This window comes from Epinephelus fuscoguttatus, linkage group LG18 (assembly GCF_011397635.1).
Source record: "Epinephelus fuscoguttatus linkage group LG18, E.fuscoguttatus.final_Chr_v1".
Classification (NCBI taxonomy): domain Eukaryota; kingdom Metazoa; phylum Chordata; class Actinopteri; order Perciformes; family Serranidae; genus Epinephelus; species Epinephelus fuscoguttatus.
Window position 1 is genome coordinate 38,349,227 of NC_064769.1, and position 16,143 is coordinate 38,365,369.

At 41.4% G+C, this 16,143-nt stretch overlaps 2 protein-coding genes across 5 annotated transcripts in view; both read left to right on the plus strand.

Annotated features, from left to right (window-relative positions):
- Nucleotides 1-16,143, plus strand: part of sec14l7 (SEC14-like lipid binding 7) — a 76,781-nt gene that overhangs the window by 33,088 nt on the left and 27,550 nt on the right. The window lies entirely within an intron of this gene.
- LOC125906052 (metal transporter CNNM4) overlaps nt 1-16,143 on the plus strand; it is a 34,595-nt gene that overhangs the window by 12,237 nt on the left and 6,215 nt on the right. For 3 of the 4 annotated variants that reach the window (XM_049604448.1, XM_049604450.1, XM_049604452.1), the window contains exons 2-5: nt 1,474-1,617; nt 2,848-2,982; nt 3,415-3,584; nt 8,481-8,577. In XM_049604448.1, the coding sequence (XP_049460405.1) occupies nt 1,474-1,617; nt 2,848-2,982; nt 3,415-3,584; nt 8,481-8,577 (546 nt within the window). The remainder of the gene's footprint in view (nt 1-1,473; nt 1,618-2,847; nt 2,983-3,414; nt 3,585-8,480; nt 8,578-16,143) is intronic. The other variant, XM_049604449.1, reaches the window with a different exon arrangement.

Consider the following 16,143-nt stretch of genomic DNA (forward strand, 5'->3'; position numbering starts at 1 on the left):
ATCTGATTAGATTGTGGTGGTCGAAGGTCAAAGGTTAAGGTCACCGTGACCTCGTTTGTTGCATTCTTGTGAACATTATCTGAAGAATACCTTGAGGGAATTTCTTCAACATCAGGTCGACCCTCACTGGCCCCGCCCCCATATAACCCTACGCTACATCATAAATACCATTATTCAGAGGCGTGCTCCAGACCGGGTTGCCAGGTAACAATTCAAATAATTGCTGACTGTGGCATCACATGGCGAGCAGTTATTAATAAGTTTAACAACAAAGTCGAGGCCTTTTAAAAGCTTGGTGTTGGATGTTAGCCGCTGCTGCTAATTAGCGCGTGCTAACACTCTGGAGAAGGTCCCTCAGCGAGATCAGACACTTGGTACAATCCTGTTGTCTTCCTGTGAACTGTGAAAGACGTCCACACATGACATGTGTCGTCCTCTAGACAACGTGCATAGTTGTTGTTCTTCTTCTCTGTGTTTATTGGTGGCTCACAAACCAAGTTTAAAGGTACATGTACCACCACCCAGTGTGTCGGGTGTGTAGATGCTGCCCTTGTTAAGTCAATGAAAGCAGTCTGGCTTCGTTTTATTGGTGGTATTTATCGGCCTCATATGTAAATAAATATGTACATATATATATATCGTGCATCCCTACTTTGAACAGAGCTAAGCAAACTGTTTCCCCTGTTTTCAGTCTTCATGCTAAGCTAACTGATTGTAGCTCCAAATTAAGCCGTCACTCGCGCTCACATACATGCAGACATCCAGGCTTCGGTGAGGAGCCCACAGATAGACGCTGCTGCTGTTGTTGGTTTCTTGATGCCAACTAACTGTGGCATGTTGGCGTCATGGCCGCCTCCCTCCTGCTCAGCAGATAACGTGCACTTCACTCAGCTGTCACTGGCAGCCATCCAGTGATGATGTCAGGTGTGCTTGTGACCACGCTGTGCTGCAGAGCTGCAAACACTTAGCCTACTGAGCACGAGCGAGTGGAGCGGTCTCATATGTGTTTTAATGAGAGGATTAATGTTTTGTCTCTTTCTTCTCAGCCCCCCCACCCCCCTCCTCTCCTCTTTATCTCTGTTTTGGCAGCTCTTTTCTCTGCAAAGCTCTTAGTCCAGTCTGGGCTATATTAAGGCATCAATCTGTTCTCGGCAGGATAAATCCACCAGCAGATCGAACAGCAGCGTCACTGCAGCCTCCGAAATAGAAAAACAAGAAAGGCTGTTTTCATGTAGCCGAATGTGTTTGAAGTTTCGGAGGCTGCAGTCAAACTTCCCCTCCTCCCCTTCCTCCTCCTCCTCCTCTCCCTCCTCCTCCTCTTCCTCCGCTCCCTCCGCTCCCTCCACCCTCCTGTTTGATGCTGCCCTACTTTCCTGATTCAGATTGTGGGGATGTGAGATGTTTTTATTGGCTCTCATTGGTGCACTCGTGCGTCCTGGTTTGTAACCTTCAGGTGATCTCTTTCCGCTGCAGGTAAATCCCACCTGGCCATCGTCCAGAAAGTGAACAACGAAGGGGAGGGAGATCCGTTCTACGAGGTGCTGGGATTGGTCACGCTGGAGGACGTCATCGAGGAGATCATCAAGTCGGAGATCCTGGATGAGTCTGACCTTTACAGTGAGTCAGCTGTTGCTGGTGGTCGGGCTGTGGGACAGATACAAAGTCACACACAAACACAAACAAACAAACAAATAAACAAACTCTGAAGTGGTTCTTTAAGGGAAAAAACTTTCACCAGTTTTATGTCTCCGTGCTGGTGATGGTCGAAGGCGTTATGTTTTCAGGTTGTGCGTCCGTCTATCACATCCTTGTGAATATGATAAATCAAAAAATGCCTTGAGAGAATTCCTTCAAATGTGGCACAAACATGCACTTGGACTTAAATGAACTGACAAGAATGTGGTGGTCAAATGTCAAAGGCCAGCATTAAAACAACTTTGCATCTGTGTCATTTTAGTGAACACAATATCTCAAGAAGGCCTTAGGGGGAAGTTCCTCAAATTTGGCACAAACGTTCACTTGGACACAGGGATGATGTGATTAGAATTTTGTTGTCAAAGATTAAGGACGAGGTCAGTGTGACCTGCATATGTCCCATTCTTGTGAACACGATATTTCTGGAATGCTTTGAGGGAATTTCTTCGAATTTGGCACAGACTTCCACTATGAGCCAGGATGATCTGATTAGATTTTGATGGTCAGAGGTCAAAGGTCAAGGTTAATAGGACTTTTGTCTGTGCCATTCTCATGAACATGATATCTCAGAAATGCCTTGGGGAAATTTATCCAAATGTGGCACAAACGTCCACTTGGACTTAAATGAACTGACAAGAATGTTGTGGTCAAATGTCAAAGGCCAGTGTTAATACAACTTTGCGCCCACTTGGACACAAGGATGATGTGATTAGAATTTTGTTGTCAAAGGTTAAGGACGAGGTCAGTGTGACCTGCATATGTCCCATTCTTGTGAACACAATATTTCTGGAATGCTTTGAGGGAATTTCTTCAGATTTGGCACAAATGTCCACTATGAGCCAGGGATAAACTGATTAGATTTTGGTGATCAAACGTCAAGGTCACTGTGACCTCACAAAACATGTTTTTGGCCATAACATAAGAAATTGTAAGCTAATTATGACAAAACCTCACACAAATGTCAAACAGGATAAAATGATGAAGTGAAGACATTTTATATCCAAAAGGTCAAAGGTCAGCTTCACTGTGACATTATTGTTCTGTATAAAACACTTTTCTGGCCGTTACTCAACGTCATATCTACGGTTAAATTTGTTATGTTTTATCTGCTGTGTTACTCTTCTGCTAACTGTTCTGTCGTTCCTCCTGCAGCAGACAACAGAAACAGGAAAAAGGTTGACTCCAATAAAAACAAGCCCGACTTCTCGGCCTTCAAACAAGATGCCGACAGTCACGTGAAGATCTCTCCTCAGCTCATGCTGGCAGCTCATCGTTTCCTGGCTACAGGTGAGCCCTGAGGCGGGGGCGGCAGTGGCGGCCAATCTCACAGCAAGCAGCACTGATTTATTTTACTGTCCATCAGCTGACTGATTCTTTAATCTCCAGTTTCTGTGTCAGAGACACTGGTGTAAATTTATAACCTCAATAGTTCTATTTTTATGTTTCCATCTTGTCTTGAGATATTTATATCATAATCTTGACATAACAAATGTTGTTTACCTGAGAAAACGGGATCATTTTCTTGAGATCATGAGATAACGCAACATAGACCGTAAAATAATCCGATTTCAGGTGTCAGGATTAAAGGCTTGTGACCTGACTTTTCAACCCATGATGGGTCAGTTATAAAAAAAAAAAAAGTCATCTTTATAAAGTACAGAAGTGATATTGTTGTTGTTTGTATTTATTTTCTGACCCCTGTCTTTCTCCACCCCTCAGAGGTGTCGGTGTTCAGCCCGTTCCAGATCACAGAGAAAGTCTTACTGAGGGTCCTCAGACATCCGGACGTCATCCAGGAGCTCAAGTTCAACGAGAACGACAAACGTTCACCACAGCACTTCCTTTACCAGAAAGGCAAACCTGTCGACTACTTCGTCCTCATTCTGCAGGTACACACACACACACACACACACACACACACACACACACACACACACTTTCTTAAATCTTTAATCTTAATCTTTATGAGTTCACAGTGGTGAAGAAGTACTCAGATTGTTCACTTAAAGGTCCAGTGTGTCAGATTTAGGGGTTTTGGTGGCATCTAGTGGTGATGCTGCAGATTGCAACCAGCCGAAACTTCTCCTGGTTAGAATTCCTTCAGAGTTCATTGTTCAGAGGTTTTTACCAGGAGCTGAATTATCCACAGAGGTCTCTTCCTCTCTGAAACAAACAGATCAGCTGATTCATTCACTGGTAAGAACACTGAACAAAGACTTTTCACGTTACAAATCAATGTTTGTCCAGTGCTTGTTGTGGAGGGGCTTCTAACTGTGGTGGCTGATGCACAAACGCAAATGTCCCCATTGAATTAATTATGTAGAGCCAATGTTTGGTTTGTCCGTTCTGGGCTACTGTAGAAACATAGTGGTGCAACATGGTGATCTCCGTAGACGAGGATCTGCTCCGTATGTGGATATAAACGACTCATGCTAAGGTAACGAAAACACAACAGTTTTTATTTTCAGGTCATTATACACCAAAGAAAACAGACTTACTATATTATATTTCATTTCTGCCAATAATCCCCCTCAATCCTTCACACTTTGAGTAAAAGTAGTAATGCCACGCAAGTTTTCTGATAAGTGGACGACCTGCTCTACCTCCTAAAGTACCAAAGGTAAAAGTATTTATTATGCAGATAATAATAATTACTGTTACTGTTATTAAACATTTTATGCCCTAAAGACAGAGAAAATGTAAATGAATATCAGTAAAAACCTGCTGTGGTCTGATTAATGTGATGAAGATGGAAAGAGGTGGCGGCTGGTGAACGGGTCATAATGACGTGAGATTAGACGCCACAGTTTAAACTGGTGACAAACAGGTTTATCTCGGGTCACTGCGTCAGTCTGCAGCAGGTATTAACACACATGCAGGTGCTAAACTCATCAGCCCGCTAAGACACGCCTGACTTAAGGTCGTTAAGGTAATTTACTAAAAAACGTCCTTGATGCTTTTGGTCTTTGTCACAGTTTAATTCAGCACGCAGTATCACACCATCACGTGATGAAGTCTGCCAGTACTAGTGTTACACTATAAATGTGACTCTGGCTGCAGATTCAGGGCGGGGTCATTACTACTCATTATTTTGTTGTTATTTTTAACAAAATTAATAATTAATGTTACAGTTTTTTTTATTACTTTAATGTAAAATAATTGCTCCTACAGTCCAAAGTGACGTCTTCAAATGTCTTATTTTATCCGTCCATCAGTCCAAAATTAAACATAAAACAGAGAAGTGCAGAAAATATTTTGTATTTTATTTGTTTTATAATTCAATTCACTGATTATTAAAAACTGTTGTCCATAAATGTCATGTTTATTGAGCAGGTTTAGTGAATGATTGTTTCGGCATAAATTTAAAAAAAAAAAAAAAAAAAATCCCATTCTCGTAAACGTGATATCTTAAGAACCTTGACTGAATTTATTCAAACTTGGCACAAACACTTGGACTCAACAGTGACCTGATAAGAATTCGGTAGTCAGAGGTTAAAGGTCAAAGGTCACTGTGACCTTGTCCGTCTCATTCTTGTGCAAGTGATATTTCAAGAACACCTTGGGGCAATTTCTTCAGATTTGGCACAAACGTCCACTTCTGTCTCATTGTGAAAGCAGCATCTCAGGGGATTTCTTCAAATTTGACCCAAATGTTTGCTTGGACTCAAAGATGAGCAGATTTGATTTGGTGGTCAAAGGTCAAGGTCACTGTGACCTTGTCTGTCTCATTGTGAAAGCAGCATCTCAGGGGATTTCTTCAAATTTGACCCAAATGTTTGCTTGGACTCAAAGATGAGCAGATTTGATTTGGTGGTCAAAGGTCAAGGTCACTGTGACCTTGCATCTTGAAAGAATTCTTTGGCACAAATGTCCACCTGGACTCAACAATGAACAGACTAGATTTTTGTGGTGAAAGGCCAAAGGTCACTGACCTGGTTTGCTTCATTCTGGTGAACGCAATATCTCAAGAAGGCCTTTGAGGATTTTTTTTTTTTTTTCAAATGTGGCACAAACGTCCACTTGAACTCAATGATGAACAGATTAGATTTTGGTGGTCATAGTTCAAAGGTCAAGGTTACTGTGACCTTGCATCTGTCTCATTCTCATGAATGCAATATCTCAAGAACACCTTGAGGAAATGTCTTCAAATTTGGCACAAACGTCCACTTGGACCCAGCGATGAACAGATGAGATTTTGGTGGTCAAAGGCCAAAGTTCAAACAACACTGTGACCTGGTTCGCTCCAGTCAGGTAATGTTTGGCATTTGTCCTCGAATAATGACTTAGACGATTTATTAATTATCAGAATAGCTGCAGATACATTTTCTGCCGATCAATTGATTGTGTATCAAAATACTTTTGGCATTGCAGCACATTTTGTATTGGCACTCTAGTCTCCAATATTTAGATCACTGTGCAGAAAATCTGCAAAATAAATCATTCTTCAAAGGTTTTGAGGAATAAATGACACGTGCAGCTGTCAATAAACATTCATTAAAACATAACTAACACATGAGTGTCTGTTGTTGTGTGTCAGAGGGGCGTCTGTCTCTGCAGCACGACCTTCACTAATAGATCCTCTTACATAAGACGGAGACACATGGTGGAGGGAGGACGGGGGGTTGAAGGGTTAATGAGGATGGAGGAAGAGGAAGATGAGAAGAGACACCACAGAACATATGGAGAGAGACGTAAACAGCAGAGAGTCAGAGAGAGTCAGTAAATCCCCATCAGTCATTTTACTGTTTGAAAGTTACCAAGTACTTTTACTCAAGTATAATTTTAAAGTACTTGTACGGAGCATTTCCACTTTCTGTTACTTTATACTTTTACTCCCCGACATCTCAGAGGGAAATATTGTGCTTCTTAGGTTTGATCAACATCCTTGGTCAGTTGGATAATTAGTTGGTGTTGCATTTAATAATCATAGTTCTCCCTCAGGCCTGAGTTATAGGATCTGTGTCAGCTGCTCACAAATGTGAGGACGTGCACAGACTGTCTGATGGAGAGCTGTGTGCACACCCAGTGTCTGCTCTGCTTCTGGACTCTATAATTATATGTACAACACTTCAGGCTGCACACAGACATACAGATTATCAGACAGAGACCCCGGGGCCCAGACAGACAGATGGACACACCAGCTCTTATACATCAGCGAGACACACAGACTTTAATGTAGTTTAGCTTCTTTTTGTCGCGGCTTTGAGTCTCTTTGTAGTTGTTTTGTGTCACTTTGTGGTTGTTTTGAGTCTCTAGTTTGTCTTTGTAGTTGTGTTGTTTGTCTTTATAGTTGTTTTGAGTCTCTTTCGTCACTTTGTAGTTGTTTTGTGTCACTTAGTGGTTGTTTTGAGTCTCTAGTTTGTCTTTGTAGTTGTTTTGTGTGTCTTTGTAGTTGTATTGTGTCTCTTAGTGGTCGTCTTGAGTCTCTTGTGTCTCTTTGGAGTTGTTTTGTGTTTCTTAGTGGTCGTTGTGAGTCTGTAGTTGGAGTGTGTCTCTTTGTGGTTGTGAGTCTCTTGTGTCTCTTTGCAGTTGTATTGTGTCTCTTAGTGGTCGTTGTGAGTCTGTAGTTGGAGTGTGTCTCTTTGTGGTTGTGAGTCTCTTGTGTCTCTTTGCAGTTGTATTGTGTCTCTTAGTGGTCGTCTTGAGTCTCTTGTGTCCCTGGAGTTGTTTTGTGTCTCTTTGTGGTCATTATGAGTCTGTAGTTGGAGTGTGTCTCTTAGTGGTCGTCATGAGTCTCTTGTGTCTCTTTGAAGTTGGAGTGTGTCTCTTTGTGGTTGTGAGTCTCTTGTGTCTCTTTGTAGTTGTTTTGTGTCTCTTAGTGGTCGTCTTGAGTCTCTTGTGTCCCTGGAGTTGTTTTGTGTCTCTTTGTGGTCATTATGAGTCTGTAGTTGGAGTGTGTCTCTTTGTAGTTGTTTTGTGTTTCTCTGTAGTTTTGTGTCTCTTAGTAGTCATTTTGAGTCTCTGTAGCTGCTTTGCAGCTCTTCGTAGTTGTTTTCCCCCTTTTTATAGTCTTTGTGAGTCTCTGCAGCTGTTTTGTGTGTTTTTGTAGTTGTTTTGTGCCTCTTTGTAGTCGGTTTGCATGCCCTTAGTTAATTTGTGTCTTTTTGCAGCTGTTTTGTATTATTTGTAGTTGCTTTGCTCTCTTTCTGTGCATTTTGAGTCTCTTTGTAGTCACTTTGGGCCTATATGTGCTCAGGTTGAGTCTCGGTGATGTCAGTTTGTGTCTCTTTGTGGTTGTTTTTTGAGTCTTTTGTGTCTCTTTGCAGCTGGTTTGCATCTCTGTAGTTGTTTTGTGTGTCTCTGTGTGTTTTGTGTGTCCGTCACACACTGTCTCTCTCAGCTCGCTGTCTGCTATCACTGGATTTAACTGAGCGGCTCATTGTGTGTCAGCGACGTTATATGTTGTGTTTGAGAGTGTGTGTTTGTGCTCTGAGGCTTTGTTGTCGACACCTGAGGTGTGGATAAAGTGACTGCAGACACTCAGCACGCAACCTGAGCACAGCTACTCCTGTTTCACCACACAGGGGTGTGTGTGTTTGTGTGTGTGTGTGGTGTGTGTGTGTGTGTGTGTCTGGTAAAGAGACACCTGTGGCAGGATGTAATATTTATGTGATGTCAAAGTGTTTCTGTTACCTGCCACAGGAGACGACTGCTGGATTTTGCACAACAGAGCTTCCTGAGTGTCACACACACACACACACACACACACACACACACACACACACACACACACACACACAGATAATGTGCTTATTAAACAAAATGTCCTGGTGTGTGTGTTTCAGGGCCGAGTGGAGGTGGAAGCAGGAAACGAAAACATGAAGTTTGAAACCGGCCCCTTCTCGTACTATGGAGTGATGGCTCTGAGCTCACCATCTCTGGGTGAGACACCACACACACATTGTACACACTGTGCTCACACACCCACACACTAAAAACACACTCTGTCCTGTTTTTACCAAGTCAGCAGAAGACGCACGTTGACTCCAATAATAATTATAATAACTTAATTATGTAGCAGCTTTCAAAACAAAGTCACAAAGTGCTAATAAAAGTAAATAAATCTAAAACATAAATTATTCTGTTGTCATTAAAACTCCAGCAGGATATATGGTTTTACTTTTAAAGGATTAACATGCTGTTTATTAGAATAAACATAAACATGTGTAAACACTGTTCCTCCTCCAGGGATAACTGTTTGTTTACTTTCCTCATTTTGGGGATAAATTTTTTGTCTTAAATAAATATAATATAATATAATATAATATAATATAAAGCAACCAGGGCTGTCAAACCATTATTTTTGTGATATTTCATTTATTTGATCTGTTTGCTTTTCATTTATATTCATATATTGCACTGAAGCACATTTATTGACCTGTGTGAAATGACAAATAAGGAAATCTGAATTTGAATCTAATAATGTCGTTAATTTAGGAAAACGGTTACAGTTTTGCTGATTACTTCTAAACAGCGGCAGTTAAAATTACCCACAAAACTTTATTATTTTTACATTTCATTTAATAAGAATCTTATCATTCTTACTTTAATCAAACTAAAAGCTTCTATTTTTTGTTAAAACAAGAAAAAGGTGGGGTTGACTTGTGAAGAATAAACACTGTCTCCAACATCGACTAGAAAACTGCACAAATGATTTGTTCTTTATAAAGTCTGAGTTTAATTTAATTCTTAGGATGAGACACGTCCATCCATGTTTTATCTGTTTGCACCTTATCCTATGCAGAGTTGCAGAAAATATAAAATCACGCTCACATTCACACCTGCAGCTAATTTAATCTTACTATATGATGATGAAAACTGTGTGTGTGTGTGTCTGTTCCACGTTTTTCTCCTCACTGACTTGGTCAATCCATGTGAAATTTGGCACAGTGGTAGAGGGTCATGGGAGGATGCCAATGAAGCAATATTACATCAATTGGCCAAAGGGGGGCGCTATAGCAACCCATTGAAATGTCAAACTTTGAATGGGCATATCTCATGCCCCGTATGTGGTAGAGACATGAAACTTTGCACAGAGATGCCTCTCCTCATGAGGAACACATTTGCCTCAAGAACCCATAACTTCCGCTTATATAGATTTTCCGCCATTTTGAATTTTTTGAAAAACACTTCAAATGGATCTCTTCCTAGGAAGTTTGAGCGATCTGCATGAAACTGGGTGAACATAATCTAGGGAGCAATATCTAAAGTTCCCTCTTGGCAAAAGTTGGAAAACTTCCTAAAACTGAGCTTCTATAAGGCAATGAATATTGCGGAGGGCGTGGCTCATCACATAAAGGTGTAGAACATCTCAAGGGTTTCACCCATCACCACGCAACTTTGTAGGCATATGAGCACACATAATCTGAGGGGACCCCTCCATTATTGAGCCCATCAAACAAAATGGGGGCGCTAGAGAGCTCATTTCTTATCTAGGCCTAACCGCCATATGGATTTTTACTAAACTTGGTAGATATGTAGAACAGGACGCCTCAAGGTGACTGGAGAAATTTAACTCTAATTGGCAACTGGGTGGCGCTATAACAACAGAAAAATGCTTCAAAATGGCTAAAATGCCACCGATCGCTGTGGCTCCCCCTGTGGACCAATGTTGGTGTTGTTTTCTAATGTTTGCTATGACTAAGTCATGGTATGGTATGCTGCTGCAACAAGGGCTAGCTGCACCTTTCCCATGTGAACTACCAGTGCGCCCCACTTTGAAGTCAATACAACATATAAACACTTTAACTATCTGCCTTTCAACGTGCTACCTCAACTACTAATGTACAGTTTCAGCCCACTAACTATCCCACTATTGGCAATGGTACTACTGTACTTTCAATAAAGCAACTGTACTATCACATTCACAAACACTCTGTCTGAATACATTGCTCTTCTTAATGGGTTCAGTTGACTATTTAATCTGCAATTTCCTATGACCTGTATCCCAAACACACACCATGTGAAACTGTACGTGGGCAACTGTGCACTCAGTGGGTATGGACTAGTATCTTATAATGTGAAACAGATGTTTTTAAAACAAGCAAATGTCCTTGTTATAAATATTTTTGCTCCATGCATTACTATAAAGCCTGAAACCAGAAATGCTCCTCATCGATCAGAGTAACATGTGGCCGGCTGCTGCTGTGTCAGCGAGTTGATAACAAAGCTTTGAAGAGAGCAGTGGAAAAGTCAATAGGTTTAATCCAGATAAAGAAGCACTCAGAGTTCAGACAGAGTTCGTCTCCTGCCACCGTCCGAGCCGACAGGTGACGCCTGAGGAACAGATGTTGTTATCTTTCTGTTTAATTTATGACAGTGAATAATGGAGCTTTGTGTTCTTATTGAGGTGCACATACAAACAAACAAACAAACAAACAAATAAAGATGATCTTTAACGTTTCAGTGTTTAGATCCATCCAGAGGAATATTTCTATTTATTTGTAAACATGAGTCTGTTTGCAGCAGCAGGAAGCAACTGAACTGACATTTTTACTGGAGTTTTGTACTCGATATGCAGCAGTCAGTGTTTAAAATGTTGCCACTCTCAGCTCACAGCCAGGTCAAAGGTCAAATAAGTTGATTTAAACACATTTTATTCACCAACAAACCTAAAGACAAAACAAGAGTCCATTACTTTTAGCCTTTACAAACCTGGGAGCATGACAAATAAACATCACAAACATTTTGACATAACCTTCCTGTTAAAACCTTCAGTCCTCCAATAACTCTTTATTCTGTTTATTTCCACCCTAAATAAGATAGATGAGCAGTTTGTGAGACACTTGAACTCCAACATGTTTCTCTTCACGTTGCTGATAATAATTTGTGTACAGTAGATGTCAGTCAGCACGCCCCCAGTTTGGAGAAGCAGGCTGGAGTCTGACATGGAAGCTAAGCAATGTGCTGCAGTGGATGAGGGCGGCTTTCATTTCTCCAACAGCCAAGGGATGGTGTTCGCTCAGCTGCTCTTTGGGTGCGCTCGGCCTGATAGAACTTTTGGGTACACTCAAGTAGATGGTGGCCGATGTACAGTAGAACATTTGCATATAAAAGCATTTGTTAATTGGCTTTTATTCAGGACTTTTTCCAGTTATTACAGAATTGTAATTCTCACCCATATCTTTATTTATCATTCAAAAGTATTCCGACACAAGTCCGACTGCAGACGCCCCAGTGAAAGGAATCAATCAGTGACACTTGAGCCCCTTTTACACTGCTAGATTTTCAGCGAATGTTGGGCCGTTTTGCCGGCCAGCTGCGAGCGTTCAGACACACAGAGCCGGATTGGCGAGTTGATCCGAGGTGCCTAATTTTCCGCCTCGTAGGGTAGACATATTGGTGGAACCCTTTTAGTTTAAACAGACCGAGGCGGCCTTCTGCAACGGGAGGGGCTGTTGATGACTTGTGGGAGGAGCTGTTGATGACGCTGCACGTGCGACCCACTGGCGGTGGATAAACAGGAAACAGCTGATAGCAGGAATTAGCGAGCAGCTAGTAGCAAGAGGGAAACACAAACCTGACAGACACTGTAAAGATGAGCAACTGGGGAGACAAGGAATTGCGCGCCCTCCTTGTCCTCGCAAACGAAGAGGCCATTAACCGTCAGATGACGGGGACGGTGAAGGACGGGCCGACTTATGAGAGAATCACCGAAGGACTGACCAGCCGCGGCTTCCCTCCCACGTCACTGTTTACGTCACACGCTGAGCTACACGTTTTGTTACTTGCTCACGCCCCCCATTGCCCCGAAAAAGGCACATTCTGTATAAACAAAAGTAGGTAGGCGCCATTTTGCTGCACTCCCCGATTTTGTTTTTATACTGCCGATGCTGAAAAAAGACTGATTGGGCTTTCCTGCAAATTTGCACAACTCCTGTTTAAAAAGAGCTACAGTGAGCCTTTTGGTAAGGGTGGACCAAATTTTACTGCAGATGTTGAACCCCAGTGATATGATGCTGTGACCTCTCCTCTTTTTAACCTCATTGTGAGCACTCTTCAAAACCACCAGACTCCATGGAGAAAAATAGCACCCTCAACGAAGACATAGGTATTCACAATATTGGATTGTTTGCCAATAACCAACATGCTAATATGTAAAAACTCGTTTGGCCGATAAGAAATACTGATATCGATATATCCACTTTTTTCCCACCTAATATTAGTGATCATCAAGTCTCTTCTGGGGTGGAATTAACATCATATTTTGCATGCATACTTGCAGATGGAGACATGAAATTCAATATTTTTCGACATATCTAATATTTATTCATTGTGCAAAATAAGAAAAAACATGATTCATCAGTTCATTTTAAAGCTGACATTGGCCGTTACTGATGACATACTGATATTATCACTGTCTGACATTAAGGTAAAGCTGTGAAAATATTCTAAATATAGTAGAACTGCCCCGATAGTCGACCAAATACTAGTCGACGAGAAAGGTCATTAGTTGGCAAGATTTCATTGGTCGCTTAGTTGCAGAAAAAAAACAAAAGTGAAACTCTATCAGGAGCTGCTCCTTGTCAGAATAAATCCAAACCTCTATGACTGGAGCATGTGTGACTTTACTTTGAAAGGACAGACACAGGAAGTGTCCACGCTCAGCAGTCAGACAGGAGTCAGGTTAATCTCCAGGGCTGGTACCTGCGGTTATTCCACAGGCTAGTTAATAACATGTCGGGCAGGAAATCCAAAGTGTGGGATCATTTTGAGAAGGTGAAAGACGAACCCAAGGTGATATGTAAACTCATCTTCATTGGTCGACTACAAACATGACGTATCATGTGAAACATGGAAGTAGCTACATGCCCATTAGCCCACAGCGTCATTAACAGGCGGCTCGCTCAGTGTGTGACGTGCACTTGGAGATAAAATATAGGCCTATATTAATGAAGGTTCATTAGTACGGTTTGTATTTCTCTGTAATGTAGCACAGTGTTAACAATGTTACTGACACTATTCTTTCTCACACCTTCAACTCAAACCACCAAAATATATCTGCCCGCAGCGGTTCATTGCTCAGCTTCATGACAGAACTCCTGTCTGCTTCTCCAAACTGACATCTGTTGGAGATAATATACTGTCGATGGATAAGTTACTAATACAACCCCTGTTCAAATAATGCAGACTATCCCTATAAATTAGTAAATATGGCTGCAAACATAGGAGGCGGTAAAACAGAGCTCTGCAGGTGTAGGCTGACCGCAGGTTGGTACCTTTTAAAGGTGGAGGTAGTGTGTTGGATGATGTCAGCCTACCTGGGAGTCCCATAATGCAGCTGGGTGGTGTCAGTATCCAGGCAGCGTCTCTGCTGTGTGCAGACTCACTGCAACAGCACTGACTCCTAGTGGTTCAGCATCATAACTGCTGATGACACGTCTCCTCTTCATCCTCCTCTTCCTCCTCTTCTTCTTCTTCTTCTGCTCTCCCTTCCTGTTGACTCGTTTCTGTCTCCTGATAAACTGCTGTCTGTACCTCATGTGCACATTATGCAGCTCAGTGTGTGTGCATGTGTCAAATGTATACGTCAAACACTCGACCATTTCTCATCCTGAAATGTGTATTCTAAACTTTCTCTGTGAGAAAATTTGTAAATGTTTGAAATGTGACTTCAGCCTTTTAAAGAAGCTGTTAGCGTGACAGTAGATATGAAATATTGATAATAAGATCAACTTTAATTGAACCCCATAAGGACGGTCGGTTGTTGCAGCGACACAAAGACAGAAATAAGAAGAGACAAACAGAGACGGTAAAAGAAATAAATGCTAAAACTAAAATAAAACCAGAATAAAAAGATTAAAAAATAGAAAACTATCCGAGAACATCTTCACTGTATTGTTAACACTATTTATGTTTTGTTTATACGAGCTAATAGTAAACTAGAAAGGACGGTGGAGGAGACACAACACACACCAGAGTAACCGGGCAAGACAAAAGCTCCACGGGCTGAGAAAGAAAAAAGATGCAAAAAAAGGTGCAGAGTAAAAACAGCAGCAAATGTTTCAGTCCTCGACTGAGCACTGATGATAGTCTGGGACTGAAACATTTGCTGCTGTTTTTACTCACTCTGCATCTTTTTTGTGCACAGGTGTCTCAAATAAACAGACTGTTTTTACACTGATCTCAGCCTGTGAAGCCCAGTTACATTAACGTCTCTTAGTGGTCGTTTTGTGTCTGTAATTGTTTTGAGTCTCTGTAGTTGCTTTGTGTCATTTAGTGGTTGTTTTGCATCTCTTTATAGTTGTTTTGCGTCTCATAGTTACGTTGAATCTCTTTGTAGTTGCTTTGTGTCTCCTTGTAGTTGCTTTGTGTCTCTTTGTAGTTGCTTTGCATTTGTAGTTGTTTTGAGTCTTTTTGTAGTTGTTTTGAGTCTCTTTGTAGTTGCTTTGTGTCTCCTTGTAGTTGATTTGTCTCTTTGTAGTTGTTTTGCATCTCTTTGTAGTTGCTTTGAGTCTTGTTGTAGTTGCTTTGAGTCTCTTTGTAGTTGTTTTGTGTCACAAAGTGGTTGTTTTGAGTCTCTTTGTTGTTGCTTTGAGTCTTGTTGTAGTTGTTTGTGTCTCTTTGTAGTTGCTTTGCGTTTGTAGTTGTTTTGCGTCTCTTTGTAGTTGCTTTGAGTCTTGTTGTAGTTGTTTGCGTCTCTTTGTAGTTGCTTTGAGTCTTTTTGTAGTTGTTTGCGTCTCTTTGTAGTTGCTTTGTGTCTTGTTGTAGTTGTTTGCGTCTCTTTGTAGTTGCTTTGAGTCTTTTTGTAGTTGTTTGCGTCTCTTTGTAGTTGCTTTGTGTCTTGTTGTAGTTGTTTGCATCTCTTTGTAGTTGCTTTGAGTCTTTTTGTAGTTGTTTTGTGGCTCTTAGTGGTCATATAGAGTCTCTTTGTAGTTGCTTTGTGTCTTGTAGTTGTTTGCGTCTCTTTGTAGTTGCTTTGCATTTGTAGTTGTTTTGCATCTCTTTGTAGTTGCTTTGTGTCTTGTTGTAGTTGTTTGCATCTCTTTGTAGTTGCTTTGAGTCTTTTTGTAGTTGTTTTGTGGCTCTTAGTGGTCATATAGAGTCTCTTTGTAGTTGCTTCTTGTCTCTTTGTAGCTGTTTTGTGTCACAAAGTGGTTGTTTTGAGTCTCTTTGGAGTTGCTTCACATCTCTTTGTTGTTGTTTTGTGTCTTGTAGCTGTTTGTGTCTCTTTGTAGTTGCTTTGCATCTCGTAGTTGTTTTGAGTCTTTTTGTGGTTCTCTAGCCCAGCAACATTAGTGTGTGTGTGTGTGTGTGTGTGTGTGTGTGTGTGTGTGTCTCCTCCACCGCCCTGTGTAGTTTGTTTATTGTACCGATGCACCCTTGTTGCTCCAAGTAGGCTCAGTTTCACAGCAGCCCTGTGACTGATAGGTAACGAGACACTGGAGGGAAAACGTGTGACGGTCACAGTGCTTTTAAATTCACAGAGAGGGGACTGACTGTTTCCTT